At 25.3% G+C, this 20,928-nt stretch overlaps 7 protein-coding genes across 8 annotated transcripts; 5 read left to right on the top strand and 2 right to left on the bottom strand.

Annotated features, from left to right (window-relative positions):
* Nucleotides 1-4: 4 nt before the first annotated feature.
* On the top strand, nt 5-4,109 carry LOC112595415. The gene is made up of 8 exons (XM_025340617.1): nt 5-257; nt 356-522; nt 1,734-2,071; nt 2,152-2,454; nt 2,518-3,097; nt 3,168-3,336; nt 3,396-3,594; nt 3,712-4,109. Exons 2-8 carry the CDS (start codon nt 400-402, stop codon nt 3,887-3,889), a joined length of 1,890 nt encoding a protein of 629 aa, XP_025196402.1. The 5' UTR covers nt 5-257; nt 356-399; the 3' UTR covers nt 3,890-4,109.
* A 1,444-nt stretch (nt 4,110-5,553) lies between these two features.
* On the bottom strand, nt 5,554-7,435 carry LOC112595441 (ubiquitin-conjugating enzyme E2 G2). The gene is made up of 7 exons (XM_025340664.1): nt 7,319-7,435; nt 7,057-7,191; nt 6,858-6,918; nt 6,693-6,774; nt 6,498-6,616; nt 5,825-5,965; nt 5,554-5,762 (listed from the first exon to the last, which is right to left on the bottom strand). The coding sequence occupies exons 3-7, from the start codon at nt 6,898-6,900 to the stop codon at nt 5,638-5,640; spliced, it is 510 nt and encodes a 169-aa protein (XP_025196449.1). The 5' UTR covers nt 6,901-6,918; nt 7,057-7,191; nt 7,319-7,435; the 3' UTR covers nt 5,554-5,637.
* An 844-nt stretch (nt 7,436-8,279) lies between these two features.
* Nucleotides 8,280-9,422, bottom strand: LOC112595508. Its single transcript, XM_025340758.1, has 6 exons — nt 9,388-9,422; nt 9,246-9,292; nt 8,993-9,179; nt 8,858-8,904; nt 8,527-8,775; nt 8,280-8,455 (listed from the first exon to the last, which is right to left on the bottom strand). The coding sequence occupies exons 3-6, from the start codon at nt 9,123-9,125 to the stop codon at nt 8,390-8,392; spliced, it is 495 nt and encodes a 164-aa protein (XP_025196543.1). The 5' UTR covers nt 9,126-9,179; nt 9,246-9,292; nt 9,388-9,422; the 3' UTR covers nt 8,280-8,389.
* A 1,757-nt stretch (nt 9,423-11,179) lies between these two features.
* On the top strand, nt 11,180-12,962 carry LOC112595485 (putative methyltransferase C9orf114). Its single transcript, XM_025340720.1, is given in 4 exon segments — nt 11,180-11,384; nt 11,386-11,706; nt 11,772-12,004; nt 12,338-12,962. Coding segments are annotated over 4 exon segments (1,191 nt in total). The 5' UTR covers nt 11,180-11,300; the 3' UTR covers nt 12,891-12,962.
* A 271-nt stretch (nt 12,963-13,233) lies between these two features.
* Nucleotides 13,234-15,303, top strand: LOC112595486 (probable ribosome biogenesis protein RLP24). Of its 2 annotated transcripts, none has more exons than XM_025340722.1 (4): nt 13,234-13,794; nt 13,897-14,051; nt 14,152-14,301; nt 14,839-15,303. In XM_025340722.1, the coding sequence occupies exons 1-4, from the start codon at nt 13,784-13,786 to the stop codon at nt 14,964-14,966; spliced, it is 444 nt and encodes a 147-aa protein (XP_025196507.1). In that variant the 5' UTR covers nt 13,234-13,783; the 3' UTR covers nt 14,967-15,303. The 2 variants fall into 2 exon arrangements, with proteins under 2 accessions (XP_025196507.1, XP_025196506.1); XM_025340721.1 differs by having other exon boundaries at nt 13,260-13,794; nt 13,865-14,051; nt 14,839-14,987.
* A 612-nt stretch (nt 15,304-15,915) lies between these two features.
* On the top strand, nt 15,916-16,643 carry LOC112595476 (succinate dehydrogenase assembly factor 2, mitochondrial-like). Its single transcript, XM_025340710.1, has 2 exons — nt 15,916-16,002; nt 16,087-16,643. Exons 1-2 carry the CDS (start codon nt 15,961-15,963, stop codon nt 16,423-16,425), a joined length of 381 nt encoding a protein of 126 aa, XP_025196495.1. The 5' UTR covers nt 15,916-15,960; the 3' UTR covers nt 16,426-16,643.
* Nucleotides 16,644-17,854: 1,211 nt separating this feature from the next.
* Nucleotides 17,855-18,594, top strand: LOC112595491 (NADH dehydrogenase [ubiquinone] 1 beta subcomplex subunit 4). The gene is made up of 3 exons (XM_025340729.1): nt 17,855-18,008; nt 18,083-18,226; nt 18,301-18,594. The coding sequence occupies exons 1-3, from the start codon at nt 17,865-17,867 to the stop codon at nt 18,367-18,369; spliced, it is 357 nt and encodes a 118-aa protein (XP_025196514.1). The 5' UTR covers nt 17,855-17,864; the 3' UTR covers nt 18,370-18,594.
* Nucleotides 18,595-20,928: the final 2,334 nt, after the last annotated feature.

The raw sequence follows: 20,928 nt of genomic DNA, 5'->3' as shown, positions 1-20,928 counted from the left end.
TGTTAAAACTACGTTTAGGTATGGTACTACGGTGTTATCTTGATAAGCTTTATTTGAGAATTAATGGTAAATACTAATAGAAAACATCTTCTTTCTTAGAAATTTTACTTTAAATCACAGTACTTTTAAATTTTAATCGTTTAGAGAATAATTAGTCGAAATTAAGAATACTGTGATACATTTTAGTACGTACCGAATTCGATATTGCGTGCAAAAGAACTAAATATGTGGACAACAGTTTGGCTTCATCACCAAAAGTAAGAATTAAATGCTATTGATTAAATGTTTACAAACAATAATCGATACATTTGTCAAGTTGAACTTACTCTTTTAATCGCCTTTCATCCCTTGTTAGGTTGTTGGCGTCATGGTTGATTTGCTGCTGAACTTTAATATGGGATGGATTCGCCAACATCTGATGTGCTTTTGCTCAGTGAAGACGACAGCGGTCTTTTGGTCAATGGTTCGTTTTCAAACAGTTCTGCCAGTAGCAGTTCTAACAAGCATTCACCACAATTCAAAGTAAGTTTTTATATGGCTATAATATTATCATTAAATAATGTTGTGTAGATATTATATTTATTCATTGCACACAACTAACGTTTCATTTCATTACCTTTCAACTAGCATATTAAGTAATATTTTAATTTTTTTATGTTAAATATTATTAGCTACCAAATAAAGTACTATATTGTTTAATTAGTTACATTCATGATAATCATTAGTACAATTCATGTATTTGATATTATTGTTAAACTATTATTTATATTAACTTAAAACGCTTAAAGTTATTTTTATGATTATTTTTAATAATAATAATAATAATAATAATTGAATTACAGTAATAAACAAGGTGGTATACAATATATATATATCAACCTTAGTAATAAAGCAACTGCTAACATTACCTAAATGATTAAAATATAAATTAATCTGTAATAAATTGAAGTGAACTTCTACAAAGACCTATTAGTTTTGTAATAAAATTTTAAACAAATTCAATTAAAATCTTAACCAAGCTATGTTTACTAGATATTTTTACTATTTTTTTTTAATACTCTACTAAGTTTGCTGTTTGCTTTGTTTATTTTACATGATCTTCGCCATCTTTTATAAGTTGTAATTCCAGTACATTTTTTCAATATCCCTGAATAAAATTAAATAAATTATGTATTTAATCTACATTTTTTCAGTAATTTCCAACTTTATTATGAGTTAGGTCATACTAGTATAATTATTATATCATATTAGTATACACCAATAACCGATAAGTTTTTATAGGCCTATTATATAATACTATTAAACTTGACTGTTTTTTTAGCGTTTAACATCAACAATTAGTCTTTTACTGATTTACAAAAATTGTGACTAATAAAATAATTATAACAATTTTAAGTTTACTTATTATTTGTATTGTATAGAACTACATATATTATTCTAATTATAATATTGTATATTATTAAATTATTAATGAATTTAATAAATAATTTAAAGTAAAAAATAAGTGCATTTTACAACTTTAAAATAAATGTGTACTCTATTTAATAATAGTTACTTTATATTGTTTATTACTTGTCACTTTATCAAAATTCTAAGCCATTACATAAAATTTAAAACTGTTAATATTTTTTAACTATTATATAATAATTTGGTATTTTCTATAAAATTTCAAACATAGATATTTATGTTTAGTGTATAATTACTTAAAATTATTCAGTATTTTTAATTTATAGTGTAAAGAATGTGATGATGAGTTATCATTAAGTCAAGAGGATTCTCTAATCGACGATTCTGACACATCATATACAGAACAATTTAATACATTAAAGAAATATCCTAGTGTTCAAAAATCAGAGAATCAAATTCAGCCTCCTCTTGAATTTCAAGACCATACAAATTCTATTAATGTTTACTCTCCTCCATTTGAATTCAAAGACAATCAATGCAGACATATTTGTTCGCCTGTCTATACTAATGAATGTATGATTCGTGTTGAACAATATGCAGAAGGTTTTATAAAGTCATTGATCAATGATTCGCTGAAACACTTGGATCCATTGTACGATACTAGGTAATAATATTTTTTATATAGATATTGTATATTTCATACATAATATTATAATTAATAATATGCATTTTGTTTTGTTTTAGGCACTTTAAGCAACAAAAACCGTATCATAATTTAGGTATTTATTGGAAAACAAATTATCGCTTACCAAATGGATCAAACAATTCTTTATTATCAACTATTTCATCATCTCATAACTCTTTATTTAATGTAGTTTCTTCAGATGATTCTAATTTTATATCTTCTGCTGTTTCACATGATGCTCTTAATAGTGATACATATACATTACCAATCGATAGTTCCCCATTCAATGTCGCTTTTCGGCGACCATTGAGAAAAAAAAGAAAATTTCGTGATCAGTGCCATTCCATACCACTTAGTAAAAAGTAAGTATCATGAACCTAGCATTTAAATATTATTTAATTTTAAATAATTGTTTTCTAACTCAGATCAGGAGAAAAATGTGTCAATGTTCAAGAGCCCATACACATGACTGTCAAAGATGTACGAACAATTCTTCACAATATTTATAGTAATACAGAAGAGTGTAGCAAACCTGAAGTTGCAAATATATCAAAATGCAATGATGTACAAAATGATCACAACAAAGAAAATTGTGTTAACAAAATATCATTGTCTAAATGCAAAATTAGGAAAAAATCATTTATGGTGAATATTAAACATAAGAAAACTAAGGACAATAGCACTGCAGAAGATATTGGTGGTCATAGTTCTAGTCATTCAACAAGAAAAATCTTTTGTTCATCTCCATTTGTTTCATCAACAAAATCCAACTTTTCTTTTAGTTTAAAACAAACGTTTTGTAATATTTTTCGTTCACGTAAAAGTACATCAACAGACTTGGACCCTGAATTGAACCCAACAGATACTGTAGTTCTTTTAGATGTAACTAAAGAGGCAACGTTTGAAAATCGTGCACTTCCACCTGTACCTGATGATGGGCCCAGAGATACATATGAACGTGAGACTAGTATGGACTTTGCAACTAGCATTGAAAAAGTGAAAGATGTAAGATTTGCCAAAATTTTAATATAGTTAAATCATATTTTTTATTTTATATATATCAAAATAATTTTAGTATGGATGGTATTGGGGTCCAACATCGGGAGAAACTGCTGAAAAAATACTGTCAAATGAACCCGATGGATCGTTTATTGTACGTGACAGTAGTGATGATCATTATATATTTTCATTGACATTTAAATTGAATGGTTTTGTTCGACATGTCAGAATTGAGCATGATCAAGGTAATAATAATTATAAAATTAATAAAAATATTATTTTCATGTTTCATTTTTGGTTATAGGAAATTTTAGTTTTGGTAGCTGTACAAAATTTAAAAGTCACACAATTGTTGAATTCGTTGAAAACGCAGTAGAACATTCGCGCAGTGGAAGATATTTGTTCTTTTTGCATAGACGTCCAGTTCTTGGGCCAATGAGAGTTCAATTACTTCATCCTGTTTCTCGTTTTAAACAAGTTCAAAGCTTACAACATATGGCCAGGTAAATCCTTAATTAAAATATGTAATAATTAGAACAAGACAAAAAAAAGATGAGTTTGATTTAATAAAATTTTATAAAGAGTTATTTATGTTAAACAAAATGTATTTATGTTATAAGGTTTGTCATTTTGAAGATGGTACGACGAGATTTGATCCACAAATTGCCATTACCCAGACGACTGATTGATTATTTAAATACACCTCATTATTATTGTGAACAACTAGGCAGCTCTGACAGTAGCCAATCATCGACTCCTACTCCAGCTGTACATTTAATATCATTTACACCACCTTAAATTTATTAATTTATCATCAAAAATTTATATTATTGATTAAAAAAAAATAAATACTTTTTGTCAAATATATTGACTTTTAGCAAGATATATTTTAAAATGTAACTATTAAAACCAGTCATAACCATGTGTATTCATATATTTCATTATATAGTAACAGTTAGGTAATTTGACAACTCAACTATTTAAAATGACATTAAAAAATAATACCATGAAACAATATATAATTCAAACTACATTTTTATTATACAAAGCAAGTATTATTGTGTAATAATTAATAATGTAAAAGCATATTAAGAGCTTAAATTAATGTTAAACCTTTATTTATTTATTTTTTAATCTGAAAATCTTTACACCAGATTAGCTTAATCCTGTTATACAAACTTTTAGTTGAGTTTATTTTGTACAATTATTTATTTTTTTACTTTGAGCAACTAACATTGTATTGATTTTGTAATAAGGGCCTGTACTTAATGTAGTATTAACTTTGTTGTTTTCCTACTAGTTAATCAATTTAATCTAAAGGTTAATCATTTAAATTGAATAATTATTACCTAAAGTGACAAGGAAAAAATTGTATATTGTTAAAAAAATGTAAAAATGTTGTGTCAATTATTGTATTTGCTCATTAATACATTCAGCAATAATACAAGAAAATGAATAAAGGAAGATATCAGAAAATATAACATTTTTATCATTCTTCATCAATAATTTTATTGATACGTGACCTTATACACATCATATTAAAAAAAAAAAATCTATTACAAAAATTAATGCATCATAAAAATGTTTTTGATTCATTGAACAGTAAATAAATTGCTATATTCAATTTTATATTAAATTTCAATATACATCTAAAAACCAAATTGTTTCTAGTATACCTATATTAAAATACAGTTTATTACTTAACTTAAAAATTAAAATTTTCTTATAATAATAATTCTTAATGAGTTAATATATTCTCAATTATTTCTTATAAAATATCAAAATACTATGATAAATATATTGTTTTTTACGTAACCAATAGAAAAACTATATAAGAATTAATTCATGCCTTAAAACATTATAATTATTTCATAGTGTTGTTTTTTAATGTTATCCTTATATTTAAGAATAAATGTTTCAGAAAAACAATTAATATTAATTTCTATTTCCTATTTAGAAGTGTATATCTTTTTTGTTACCTATTTTTAAGTAACTTATTGTGATTTTAGAGTTAACTCTATTATTATTTTAATAATTAATATATAAGTGTTTGACTAAATATTTTTTTTTAGCTATATGCATTAAGCATAAGTCAAAAACTTATTGTGTGAAATATGTAACTTGTAGATTATATAATACTAATTTATGGTTATAATGATTTTAATAAAATAAAAACATTAAACTCCAACATGTTTTATCTAGTTAAATTTGTTTTTTTTTTTTTCATCGCAAACAAAAATTTTACTAATCTGTAACATGATAAGCTGAAGGATAGATGTCTAGAGGATTAAAAACAAATTAATAATCCATTTCATAAACTGCAAGTAATTTATATTTATTATGTTGCCACCATATGTAAACATTCAAAAACTGAACCAAATTTAAAATAAAAATCCAGTATTGATTAACACATAAATATGTATAAAATATAAAACTCAACTCATATTTCAAAATTTAACTTAATAGTGTATATACATGTGATTATTCAAATATTATTGTTCATAGCTAGCCAAATGTTTCACTTAAATTATTTTACCTACTTGACCTCATTCACTAGGTGGTATTCCTAAAGTTTTCCTAACCAACTCTTCAGCTATTTTATTAAATTCTTCACGATTCTCACGCCACATTTTAGCCGCATCGACATTTGCCCCACTTTCGTCATTCGGCTCTGAACAAGAAAAATTCAAATTAATACATAATGAAACAAGTTAACAGTTTATTTATAATTACCAGCAAGCATACTAATAACAGATAGAAGAATTTTTTCAACGCTCTGTACAGGACTCCATCTTTCATTACTAGATTCATAGCCCATAGGGTCATCCCCAGGTGCGTGGAGAATTGAAATACATACACGCCCATCTGAATAAACTAAAATTTAAAAATCTGCATTTAACTATTATCACAAAGCATAATTCTATTACTATCTATCCTATAAGTTGATTAAAATTTTAAAAGTATATTTATTTATATGCATCATTCTTCTTTAACACTGGTATAATAACTTTTACATTCATCTAGTCAACTTTCAGGTTAAATAAAAAATTGTAATATATTTAATATCTGTTTAATTAGAGTTTATTAAAGCAATGAAGAGAGGTAAAACACCTGAATAATATTGTCTACAAACAAAAATCAATTAAAATAAACTTCAATTATACTCCAATTAAACCTCTCAACCTTGTTACTTTATTTTACAGATCAAATATATATCCTTTATATTGTCATAAAAATATGAATATTGCACCAGATACCATAATAAAACAACATGTTATAATAAAAAAACATTACACTTAGTTAATTGTAACCACTTACTTGATTCAAAAATGTTCACTGACATTTTTATAAATGTATCACAATTTTGGAATGGACCAATTATATATACATCACAAATTATACTCACTGTTTGGATGAAACATATCACAAGTAAAACTCATTTTTGGTGGACTCAGTGGATAGTCAGGTGGAAATATAAGCTTAGCCGGAAAAACACCACCTTCAAAACATGTACCTTCTGGCCCACTACTCATAGTTAAATTATTGATTTAGATATTGCGAATTTGCTGTTTGTTAACATGATGACACTATTATAACTTACGTAATTAATGCTTCCCACTCAAAATAATTTTCTTCAGTGGTTGGTCCAGCAATGATCCCTTCTGGTGGATTTAATGTCAGCTCTATAGAATAAATAATATTACGAGTTTCGATAGAAATTTGTCTAATTTACATTTTTAATGCATAAATAAAGTATTTAATATACGTTTATATTCAGCCATAAGTCGTCTCAGAGCAGATCCCGCCATCGCAAACAATTTGATAAACTGTTGAGTGTACAAAATAGACACGTTTCAAATGTTTCAATAACAATAATACAAAATATAAAAGAATTATTTCGTAACGAAATGAATGGATGGAATAATTGTTAATTGTTATTTATTAAATTATTAATTGAAACTTACCAGTTGGACCAATTTTGATAACGTTAAAATTGATAATAAGTATTGATGACGATGGTTAACAAGCACTATAATATCTATAACCGTGTTAACAAGTCCATCATAATAACACAAATTAAGAATATTTATTCTGCGTCTCTGTAACAATGATACGTAATAAAAATAATTGTCTATAATATTATCTATTATCAAAAATATGAATATCTTGTTCTGGGAGCAAAGTGGATACTAAATAAATAATGTATATCTTATATAATTTATCTACCTTGCAAATGTTTTTGTGGGATTGCGTCTGTAAGACCGTAACACAGTCCACAAATAAAAAATGTTTATATTGATATTAAAATGACGAGTGCAATTTATTGTAATTATATGAAGTTATTTTTTTTCATGGCATGTATTAATTTATCACAATACTAAGTACCTATTTAAACTATTCGTGATACATGAATCACAAACTTTCACTTGATAAATTGATTATTTTCGGTATTAATATTAATAAATTCCGTATCTATTCAAAAATCAAAAGTTACGTGTAAATATAGATACCATCATTTGTTAGACGGCACTGCGGCAGTGTTGCGGCTCTAACAATATTATTTACTTGAAAACCCAGTACTGTGCTCACTTGTTCATTCAGATATTGAATAGGTATAAAGTTTTTACCACATTTACCTGAATTGCCTGAATCAACAGTTAAATAATGTTCAATCTTGATTTTTAAGACACCTATGATACGAATTTGGATTAAACGTTTCGGTTGATAAATTAGAACTCGAACTTGGTTTGCACTCTTTTGCATACATCCAGACAATTATTTAATGATTTCAATGATGTATTTTTTTTTCGTAAATTATTAAATAGTAAAAAAATAATTCTGAAATAATTTAAAAATAAACTGGCATGTTTCTGTTTTTATTACTCGTTTTACGCAACTACTTATTTGTTTCCATTTTTATTCATATAGCAAACATTCAAACGTATATATAGTAACGAAATATTTCATAAAACATGTATTTTTCGCATTTTTATAGTCAAAATATGTAATAATATTAATTTTATTCAAAATATGCATTTTATCCAAAATATGCAACATAAAAACACCACTGTTTATCTTATCATAAGATGATTCGTAGACAGTACGGACAAAAGCAATAATCAGAAGATGCAAAATAAATATATTGTCGCATATAAATCCTAGCCCTAGATATAATCTGGCACTCATCGTTGCGTTAATATGAATTGCTCTGGTCAACATATAGTTAAATCAATCATTAATATAATTTATAACGAATAATTATTTTAATTCATATTATAAGGAATAATTAAACACAGGTTATACAATCATTGGCATCGAAAGCGTAATTTTGTCGTCATTTGCTATTGAGAGTTTCGATGTTTCCTAAATGATAATTGATAATTAGTTAAATTTAAAATTTAAATTTTATTACCTCTGCGTATTATACTACTTACTATAAACATTATCCGAGTGCTAAGGTTGTTGATATTTGGGATCAACGTATTCAAATCTTTTTTAACAGTAGTCATATCTAATTTTAAACTCATCACATCTTCATCACAATTTTTCTTTTTTTCAATCATTAATTCCTGCTTCTCCACAATCTTTTGTAGTTTCTGAACAATCTCCGATAATTTATGCATACCCGTAACTTCACGTGTTTGTGCTGAATTCATAAGGGAATATTCTTCAAAACGGTGTAACTGACAATTAAATCAAAATTAATTTATTAATATCAATATGATTATTGTTCAATAGATTTTTGAAAATGTAATTGTTTAATACTTGTAGTTTTTTTGATGCATTGATTTGTTCTTCATCTCTATACAATTCTAGAAAATATTAAATTTTATGAGATATTTTTAATTAAAAAATTGTTTACAATTTATTTTAATTTAAATAGATACATAAAAAACTAACCTTCTAATTCTTTAATCTTTTCATTTAAACCTTCTTCATCACAACTATTCTTTTTTTCAATTATTGATTGTTGCTTCTCTACTATCGTTTGTAGTTTCTGAACTGCAGCGTCCAATAATTCACGCATACCCATAACTTCACGTGTTTATGCTAAGTTAATTAGGCAACGTTTTTCAAAATCTTGCAACTAATTAATTAATTTAAAACCATTCATTAATATCAATAGATTGTTTAAACAATATATATTTAATACTTGTAATTCTATAGATGCTCTTTTCTCTTTTTCACCTCTACACAGTTCTGAAAAGAATTGAATTATAAAAACTTTTAAATACTTTTTTTAATCAAAAAGTATTTTACAATATATTAATTTGAATTTTTTTTAAAAAACTAACCTTCTAATGTTTTAAATTTCTGTTCTAGAAATAATTTGTTTTCAATTATTTTATTAAATATTTCCAAAATATTATCAGACATGTTTATATTGATATTAAAAAGTTCACTTCCAGTTTCTACATCAAAAAATTCATCATCCTCGTCATCCTAACAATAGAAATGGATAATATTACTTTTTAGTTCGTATTACGATGTAAAATACATTATTATTATACATTGTATTGCTTTTAATATATTTACCTACCTACCTATGTTATTTTAAAAGTTTGTAGTTAATGTATTTTTATATTCACAGATTTTACTATTGAATGTCGGAAAATATAATGTAAAATAAATAATAATAAACCACAAAATTGATGGTTAGGTTACATACAAAACAATTATCTGAAAATGAAAGACATTTAATTTTTACGGAATATTGGAAGTTAGGAAACTTATCTAGACAAAGGAAATTTTAAAGTCGGCATGTCACCAAAATTAATCCTAAACATATATTATATGTTTTATTTTGTTTACCTCTAAATCTTCTTTCCTTTCCTGGTTACAATCATCGTCAGATGAATAGTTGGACTCGCAGTATTTTGATACATAATAGCGTATTTTATGCATTCCGACGATACTTATAAAGCCAAATGAAACACCAATAACAAATTCATTTGTTAGATACATTTTTTAATAAACATTTAACGATCTGTATTTGTTTAAGTATTCATAAACTCTTAGTGATGAATTTTTATATTAAAAATTATTATAATGTATGTATGCTTTATGTTTAAACCAAATGAAATATATTTACAAACAATTATTATCGTTTAATTTGTCAAGTATTAAGTTTACATTAAGGCATATATTTTTTATGGAACTGTGCAAAATATTATTTTGAAAATATCTATATCGATATCGATATATTATATGTCATGAAGACTCTGTAAAATTTGTATTTTTACAAAAAGTGGACTTTTTTATGAAATTATTATTACAATTTGACTTTGTATTACTTTTTTCTTTATGTGGTCATTTAAAATAAAAATTAACTTTGTTTATAATTTGTCATATTGTTCTATAAAACAAAACAATACATAAAATATCTTCCTTAGTTTTTGGGATCCTAACCCGTGCTCACGTTTGTGAAAATACAATTATAAATAAATATTATCGATTTTGAATGGATTACATAGAAATAAAATGTCAGAGTAGTTTTGTTTACGACATTAAAAACTTTAACTCGGAATAGTATTTTTGTTTACTGTTACCTGAATAGACATTAGATACATAATAGTATATTACATTCTCAGATAAGTTAGAAATAGATAGATTCTATAAACATTAAACGCAGTTTAATTTATTTTTGTTACCAATCCAAAAAAATAACTGCTTATTCCACTAATCTAGACAGTGATGGCAGTGTTGAATCCAGGTACACTTCAGGGATGACATTCGTCTACCTCCTCTGAAATTTCTTTCGCACTCCCTGTCAAATACAATTTTTAACAAAGTGTACCTATTTATCACGGTATAATATACTGTGCTATTTATTAAATACACAAATGTATAATTCTCGTCACGATTACTGCACCTAATGTCTAAATTGTAAATTTTAATAATTATTAATTAATAATAATGATTAATAAATATATTTCTTTAATACTAAAATGTATCACTATTCACTATTATCCAATGAAAAAAAAAGTGAGCTCCCCTCTCAGAGAAATTGTCTGGATTCAACACTGGATGATGGTGATTAAATGCGTCTATGATAGTAGTATCACAGAATTCTATGGTAGCATCTGAAGTTATATTGATAATAATAACACGTGACAATAAATTCCAAGTACATAATAATATAATATTAAATTATTTCTAGTTTAAATCAAATTCAGTTAAAAGAAATCTTCAAATTGTAAGACGTGGAATGGCATCATTTGAAACCGAAAGCAACGACAATAATATAATCAAAAGTAATAAAAAACGTAAGAACCAAAATGTTGATAAGAGTAAAAAAAAAAAAAAAACTTCAAGAAGTTGTTGAAATAGATGAAGACTTAAAAACTGAAGAGGTAATAAAAACTATTAAAAAGAAAAAAAAACACTCAGAAATAACAGAAGCGGAAAAAGTTGAGGTAACAATAAATAATGATGTTGAAAGTTCAAAAATTACTGAAACCAGTGACAAAGTTAAGCCGTCTAAAGTACGACAGTTGCCTACTGTCTCCATAGCTGTGCCCGGGTCCATTTTAGATAATGCACAATCTCCAGAATTCAGAACGTATCTGGCCGGACAAATTGCAAGAGCTGCATGTATTTATAAAATTGATGAGGTTTGTGTTCTTACATTTTTATTAATTTATTTTCAAACATTTCTTTACTATTTACTTTTTATTAGATCATAGTTTTTGATGATGTGGGAGAACAGACTAATGTAATGGTTTCCAATAAAAAAACTGAAGGTGGTTCAAAGACATGCAAACAATTGGCTATTATTTTACAATACCTGGAATGCCCTCAATATTTGAGAAGAATATTATTTCCAATTCATAACTTTTTAAAATACACTGGAGTATTGAATCCACTAGATGCACCTCATCATTTTAGACAAGAAGACAATGTTCCATTTCGGTATGTTTTTTGATTTTTTTTTTTTTAATAAGAGTTAAGTATTCTCCTAGAAATAATATAAATCTATACATTATGATAAATTAAGAAATTTATCTCAATTGGTAAAAGTATACCAAGTTCATCGGTTTGTGCAGACATGTACAGTTATTATTTACAACATTTCAAGTTATAGATATCGGCTATCATTTTAAACTATCCAATGATACTAGAAAAATTAAATATTTGAATATTCAATAAAATATAACTAGGATAAACTTTTGCTTCAGATGTTTCTGTAAATAATTAATAGATATTATATAAAAAATATTAAATCTATTGTTTTTTAATTTACAGAGAAGGAGTGGTGTCGACACTTCCACCAAAAAAAGGTAAAGGCTGTAATGTCGATGTTGGTCTTAGAAAACATGTACTAGTTGACAAATGTCTTCAGCCATTTGTACGAGTTACTGTCAAACTAATACCAAACTCAGATGACTCTAAACGTCAAAAAGGTATTGTTGTCGCCCCGAGTACTCCCAAAAATGAATCTGGTATTTACTGGGGTTACACAGTAAGGAATGCTGAATCGATAAATGAAGTATTTACCAAGTGCCCATATCCTGGTGGATATGATTTAAAAATTGGTACATCTGATAAAGGCATTGATATTGATCAAACAGATCATTCTCAACTTAGCAGTTTTAAACATGCATTGATTTGTTTTGGAGGGGTTCACGGACTTGAAGCTGCATTAGAAGCTGATCAAAGTATTGATGAAGAAAATCCATCTACTTTATTTGACATTTATTTAAATACATGTCCTAATCAAGGTTCTAGAACTATTAGAACTGAGGAAGCTGTTTTAATCACATTAGCAGAATTGCGTTCAAAAATGAAACTTGGATAAATTATTTACATAAATGTTTTTGATTCTTTAAACCTTAAATAAATATATGGTTTTCTTTATATTCATTGAAAACACTTGTTGTTATAACTGTAATGTTTAATATCACAGTACCACAACCTACAATAGTAACACTTCACACATTAAATGATCTTTTATTAGTGCCTATTTTTTCCATAGATTTCGAATTATATTTTAAAATGCCACTAAGAATTTCAGTCGCATATTTTGATTGGCCACAGGTGCATTGAGCCCGGGTCTCATATTTCAAGTCTGTTAGGCTAGTCCTCAGTGTCATCTGTCATGCATAAGCTGAAAATGAATCAAAAGAATCAAATATCAATTATTACTAAGTTTAAAGGTTGAGCTTTTTTTTTCTTTTTATTCTCTTGAAGTTTGACTAATTTGCTGTTATCAGTTGTTAAAAACCGGGAAATCTGTAGTCTGTACCCCGTCACAGTACTCACGTGTTACTTGTTTATTGTTAACTTTACGCATATCTTGGCTACACTGCACTATTGACGAGGCTCTATCATATTTTCATTATTTACGGAAAATTTGAAAACATTGATACTAAACTCGTGGAAGTTATCTAAGAGAGAGACATTGGTATAATAATAAGCCATGTGGTAAGCTCTTATAGTCTTATCACTATTCCCTCAATAGCGCATTTTATTTGTATTTTAAATTTTTGTAAAAAATATAAAATACAATTTTGTTTCTTTAAGCTACAACTACAGTTTACTTTACAGTATAGTATACTGTCTAGTGTGTGGTTGATGGATTCACGTAAAACGTATTAATATCCACTTCGCAAGTCAATACAATGCGTATTGACACTTGTTATTTTTGTTCGTCTAAAATATACCCAGGACATGGAATGCACTTCGTAAGAAATGATTGTAAAGTATGTCAAATACATGAAATATTTAACAGTAATTTCGTACTCTATTTATTCACAACTTTATTATGTTTAGGTATTTAAATTTTGTCGCTCTAAATGTCACAGAGCCTTCCAAAAGAAGAAGAACCCGAGGCGTGTACGATGGACTAAAGCCTACCGCAAGGCTGTTGGTAAAGAATTAGCTGTTGATCCATCATTTGAAATTGAAAAGAGACGTAACATTCCCATGAAATATGACAGAGAATTTTGGCAAATGTCTAGTAAGTAAATTGTATACAATAAATATAGTTATGAAATAACTTCAAATAATAAATAACAACATTTGTGATTAATTGAATTTAATAATATTTATTTGAATAGTGGAAGCAATCAAAAAAGTCACTGAAATTCAAAAGAAACGTCAATCTACATATGTAATGCAGCGATTACGTAAAGGACGTGAAGTTGAACAGCACAGAGATATCAGAGAAGTCCAAAGAGATATGTCACTAATTAGATCACCTGCTGCAGGTAATATAAGAACTTATTTAAAATTTATCACAATCTCATATTTTATTTATATTAACATACACATATCTATTTTAAGGAATTAAAAAAAGATTAATTAGTTTACTTAGAGCTGAAATTAAACATCAAATGATAATAGTACCAATGACATGATTGACAGCATGTTCATTTTAAAAATAAAACATAAATTATCTATTAGTTCTGCATAAAAAACATAAATCTTGATGATGTTAATAATTTGTGTAAATGTTGAATTGTAGTTTTTCTAAACTGAAATATTAATATAAATATGCATGAATACCTCTAAAAATTAATAACAAAAATGTCTGAAAAATATACCTAGTTAAAAACATTTTATTCGCAATACCATTTTATTAGTAAAATATGTCAAGATTCTTTATTTATAAGATTTTATTTAGTATTGATTACCAATTAATTAGAAACAAAAAAAAATCTAAAATTATGGAATTATTCTTGTATTTAATAAATGAAAAATGTTTAAATTAGTCAAAAAATATTTATTTGTTACTTTTGTTTCAGGACTAAAACAACGTTTGTTAACTGAAGAAAAATTACTCGAAGAAGAACAAGAAAATGATGTAGATATGATTACTGTAGAAGACGAAAATAATATTGATCATAGCAAATTATCTTACATAAAAATATAAAATATAAAATATTTGTAACTATTTTATAGTATTGTAATATGAATTTTTTTTAATAGCAATTTGTTGCACAAGTTACCACTTTTCAAGTTTTTTTTTTTTTGTTCACTACCAAGTGTAAATTAAACCAATAACAGTGGTTTTTTTTTATGTATAAAATTAATCATACATTAAATTTGAGCTTTTTGGAAATGACCAGTGTTTCCAAGAATGTTCAAATCTGTTAGTCTGTAATCTATACTTCTATACTATGCCAAAACAATTATGAATAAAAAGGATGATCCATGTATAATTAATTTAGCACTGGTCAAATACATGTTTAATGTGCGATGACACAACATACATGATTATTCTATCATTCAATTATGAACATAATGAATATTATTTGTTTTGATATGTTACTAATTATTGATTGTTGAGAAAGACTGAGCGTCAATCGAAGTGATTTCTGAGCTTTATGAAAAATCTGGGCATAAAACAATTATAATCAAAACTTTAAAATTGAATAAATCATGTACTGCTATGCAAGATATTTAGTAAATTCAAAATCAATTGTACTATCTAGTTATAGTAATTCATAGAATTAATACACTGATCTATGATAATATTCTATGTTACTCGCGATTAAAGATATACTTAAATATTTTAAACTATATTAAGATTTAAGGTGGATCCACCTTAGAATTTGGATGTTACTACATCTTAGACAGTATATTATATTATCTATAAAAGTTCTACGCACTACGTGGTCTATTCTATAAAAAATGATGGTAGTAATCATATTGATAAGTGATATCATATGTGTCACCTTCATAATTCAGATAAAGATAACGTTACAGTAAATGCCAATGTTAAGTAAACTATGTCCTACAAATAAACTAAATATATATTTTTAATCTGTGTTATTCATAAAATAAAATTATTGTAAAAATCAGTAAATAATTGAAAGATTGAGCACAATAACTATCAAATCAAGAAAAAAGAAGTATCAAGTAATATGCTAAATAAAACTGTTCATTTTTTTAAATATTCCTTGATGGTTTGTATACTGGTTTTATCGATTATTCATATTTTATAAATACAACCAAAACATTAAAAACAATTATTTATTTTATAATTACAGAGGAATTCTCCTTTAATGGGTATCAAGAATCGCAGTTATGCTTTAACTGGTAATAGTAAAATATCTTCAGATTCCGAACTAGATTTGATGAGAAGCCGTCTTATATATCAATCTAGAAAAAGGGGAATATTAGAAAATTGTATAATCTTTACTACATTTGCAGACAAATATTTAAAAACATTCAATTGTGAACAGTTACAAAAGTATGATGCATTGATTAACAGTAAATTTGACGAATGGGATTTATATGCTTGGTCTATTGGATCTAAACCGGCCCCACAAGAATTTAACAATGATGTATTAGAGCTTCTGAAAAATCACGTACAAAAAAAATCATAATGTAAAATAGTATAAGTATTATGTTATTCTGCTTACATTAAAGTATTTATATTTTGATAGAATATTTTGTTACATTAGAAACAAGTGTATAATAAGTTATGCTTTTTGACTAATACTTTATTATTAAATTATAAATTAACTTGTTTTTATCTTTGAACAAATACCACACAAAATATATCAAAAACAGTACCTATTTAATGAAATATTGTAATAACTTAAGTGTTATATTATAAGCTTCTTATTTTATTTTTATATCTATAATATTATTTATTTTGAATTTTAATTTGTCTTGTAGGTGTTATTGCAGCTAGCTGCTGCTATTAAGAAAATAATTTAATTTCTTTGTATATAGATTATAGACGATTTTTTACAATTTAGTATTACAAATCAATTTGATTACTAAATACTAAATAATTGTTACATTGCTTTGTAATTTGTATTAAAATTTTAAAATAATTTTCCTTGTTCTATCAGAATGTATACTGTTTTCTTGTGTTTTGAGTTATTATAGAGCTACATAACTACTTACCTAAAAGATTCTTTTAATTTAAAATTCACTATGATATAAAATCTTCAATATTATTTACTTCCAACTTCACAATGTAAAATAAGTACATTTTCAAGTAAGCATGCTAAGTTAAGCAAGTAATATTATGTACCTATTTTAATATTTTATTCTGTGTAGGTACCTATTTGATTTTTGTTATCTCATAGTCTGTAAAGGAATACTGCCCATAAATCACACAATTAATAAATAATAATTTAAATCAAAAGTTGTTAAACAATAGTTGTAATTCGGTCTATTTTTGTTTAAGAACTATGGTTATACATATATAACTTATAAGCAAAATAAACAGTTATAATGTTTTAGAACTAACTTGGTTAAAAGGAGAAAGAAGGTAACTGCTTTGTTGTCAGTTAGCGCCGAATGTAATTATCATTGATTAAGCAACTTTAATAATATATTTACTAATGTTTATCATATACTTGGATATGTTATAATTGAATTCAACAAAATGATAAATAATTATTATTATTCAAATATCTTTACATTTGATATGATTTTTATCGAAGAACTTAATAATACATTTATATTGTTACATTATTATCGAACACATTATGTTTAATTTAATAGTACATCAATTATTTTATGTATAATATTATGTCATATTATATTATATAAATTTATTTTAAATATAATTTCCCCCGTGAATAGTTTAAATTTCAAAACGTTAACACAACATTTTCACTTGAATGTTCTATCTCCAAATCCCAATGTTGGTCACAATGTTTTAAAGGTGATTTGATAAAATAAAAAATATTAACTGATAAAAGGAAAACTTAATATTTTCTCAAAGTTAATACAATAATTTTACACAATTTAATAGTTTCTTTAAAAACATTTTATATATTTCGGACGTCGGATTAGGAAATTTAAAATGGCCCACGCGGCTCCTTATAAAACTATAACTGATCCCGAAATAATTCGGAAAAAAAATGAATTACGAAAAGCTATTGCTCAAGAATATATAAAGCATTCATCAAACCCTTACCGAAACATAAAAATGGAAGGTGGAACTTTGGTATGTATTCAGTATTCATACAATATTTCTTAAATTGTAATTGCTATTAGTATTTTGTTATTCTTTATTTTTAGTTTGATGTCGGTATTCAAAGATACATGTCTCTGAAAGCAACACAACATGAATTTTTCAGACCTACACCTAAGACGTCACTTTTAGGTGTATTGATGATAATAGTACCATACGTTAGTCTGACTTATTTCATAAAAAAAGAACGTGTAAGTATTAATTTAGATATTTAATTATTATTAATTTCAATGAAAATATTTAAACAATCGATTTTTCATTTAAGGACCGCCGAGAAAATTTAATTCGAACTGGTCAAGTATCTTACAAGGACAGAGGATTCAAATTTGCTTAACAAGGTTTACATTTATATGAATATTTTTAGTGTTATTTTGGTTACATTATCTTTGTTGTTTAGATTTATTAAAATAGAAATGTCTAAAACAAATAATTAACATTTAAAATTGTATTTCAACTTCTATTATATACATTTTTTTTTTAATGTCTGTAATGATAACAATGTTAAGGGCATTGATTCATTTGAGTTCGATGAAATATATAGAAAAATAACTGATAATAATTGTAAGTTGTGTAATTTATTTATTTATTAAGCCTAGATTAATAAAATAAATTTAAAAAAAAACCTAGGAACTCCTATATATTTGGTTTTGAGTATAATCTTACTATTAGGTAGGTTACTATAATCGATAAATATTGTACATAAAAAACATTTTTAGTGGAGCTGATCTGTCAGCCTGTCAGCCTATATTTTTATGGATATTTTGTTATATATTTATATAGATATAAGTACCTAATTTCTTTTTCTGTTAGTTATACGGTTGGTTGAATTAATTTTTCTCGTTTGCACGAGAGTTCATTCAATTACAAACATCACTTTTGAATGGTTTTTCTCTGGTATATCGTATATCTCCTTGTATGCCTTTTTCAGCATACTTCTGCTTCCTGTGAAAATGTTTTTTTCAAAAACAAATGTAATACCATATTAAAGAATAATGGAAAACTAAAAATAATAAAAACAATTTTTTATGTTAAGTAATAAACAGATACCTTTGAAAAATAATGTTATTCAGAGAAAGTTATAATAGTGTACATTATAAGAGTTAAACAGTAATTATGTAAGACTGTATTATTCAGAAGATAAAGTGGATAGGTAACATACCAAACTTGTCTAAATAATAATTTTTTATACTAATAACACAGAATACATTAATCGTTGAGTAGGGTATTAATCTATAATAATATAACGTCAACAAGAAATACATTTATTAAAATTTCATGATACTTATTATGTGAATCACACGATACACAATTCAAAGTTGATATTATTTAAAAGGTTTTTATTTTTTTGATAATGATGATAAAAATTAGTGTTAGTTGTCTTAGTTATAACAGATGTGAATTTCATCAACAAGAGGAAAAAGAGAGCATGATAGTAATCAACAACAATGTTTGATGATACTTCCAATATTCACAATGACAATAATGCAGATACTGATGGTAAGTTAAGGAAATTATCATACAATTGTATGCATTTATATAAATTATCAAAAAAATATTTAATTACATTCTTATACCAAATTTAAAGTCTATTAAACTGTCTTCTAAAATTAAAAAATACTTGACTAGCCCAAGGGAATATTAATAACAACAATTGGAGTAATTTGACTAATTGAAAAAAAGGATTACTCTTATATTTAGAAGAAAAGTTAAAAAAAAAAAAAAAATAGGAACTGTTATTAAAATGGATAATAACTGATAAAAAATATTGTTACTAGAGCACTGTACAATAATTACATTGTTGATTACATAGAAATAAAATGTTGGCCAGATAAAATATACCATGGAATTTTAGTGGATTTTAAAGGGAATATCTTTTAGAAGGAATTAAATATTTTTAAATGTTTTTTCACCAATGTAATGTGGACATTATTAATAAAAATTAAAAAAATATAGTTTGATAATTATTTGACTTGACTTTACATAAAATGTGATTTAAATATTAAATCTGAACTTAAGGAGTCAGATTGGTTTTGTTCTCAATGTTGTAAAAAAAAACTAATGTGTAATGTAAGATACCTATGTAAAAATCAATTATTAATTTGAGAGATATTATTAATCTTCACTATTTAGTAGGACTAGGAAGTTATAGGAGCTAAAACAAAAAAATGCACGAAAAATTGTAAAATATGCATGTAAAAATGTTAAATATATAAAAAGATTATTTAAAATTTCGAGGTAAAAAAGAACTTTTTAAATTGAAAAAAATTTTTTTTTTAAAACTGTAAAATATCAATCAACTACATTAAATTTACAAACTTAGTCAATTTAACATTTTTAAGTGGATTATATGCAATATATGCTTATGATAATATATTATATTATACACTTCTTAAAAACCATGCCTGAAAATTAAATTATTAAATAAATTTTTCAAAAATATATTATAAATAAACCTTTGGTTATATTTTATAAACTAAATTTCTTTTTACAACATTTTTACATTTAAAATAAATACAAAAATAAATTAATTTCGCATAATACATATGATACAGAAAAATAAAATAAATAAATAAATAAAATCCAAAAAGGTACAAAAATTATTTTAGATTATTTTCTATGAACATTTTGTACTGTAAATTGCAATACGTTTGCATAATATAATCATTCAAATTATTTTACATAAAATTAACACTTAAATGAATTGTGTGATTTCAAAAATAATCATTTCATTGAAAATGATATTTTTATGAATTATCTAGGATTAATAATTAATGTACATCAGTCAACTGATCAATATTATTTTACAAATCATAACACAATTGTTTTTGTACATTTAAATAAATTGTATAAAATATCATGCGAGGAATGTATAAAATATTAGTAATCTATAATA

The sequence above is a fragment of the Melanaphis sacchari genome, unplaced genomic scaffold (genome assembly GCF_002803265.2).
Source record: "Melanaphis sacchari strain LSU unplaced genomic scaffold, SCAv2.0 Contig27_pilon_pilon, whole genome shotgun sequence".
NCBI classification, from domain to species: Eukaryota; Metazoa; Arthropoda; class Insecta; order Hemiptera; family Aphididae; genus Melanaphis; species Melanaphis sacchari.
This window is presented reverse-complemented; position numbering and strand designations above follow the sequence as displayed.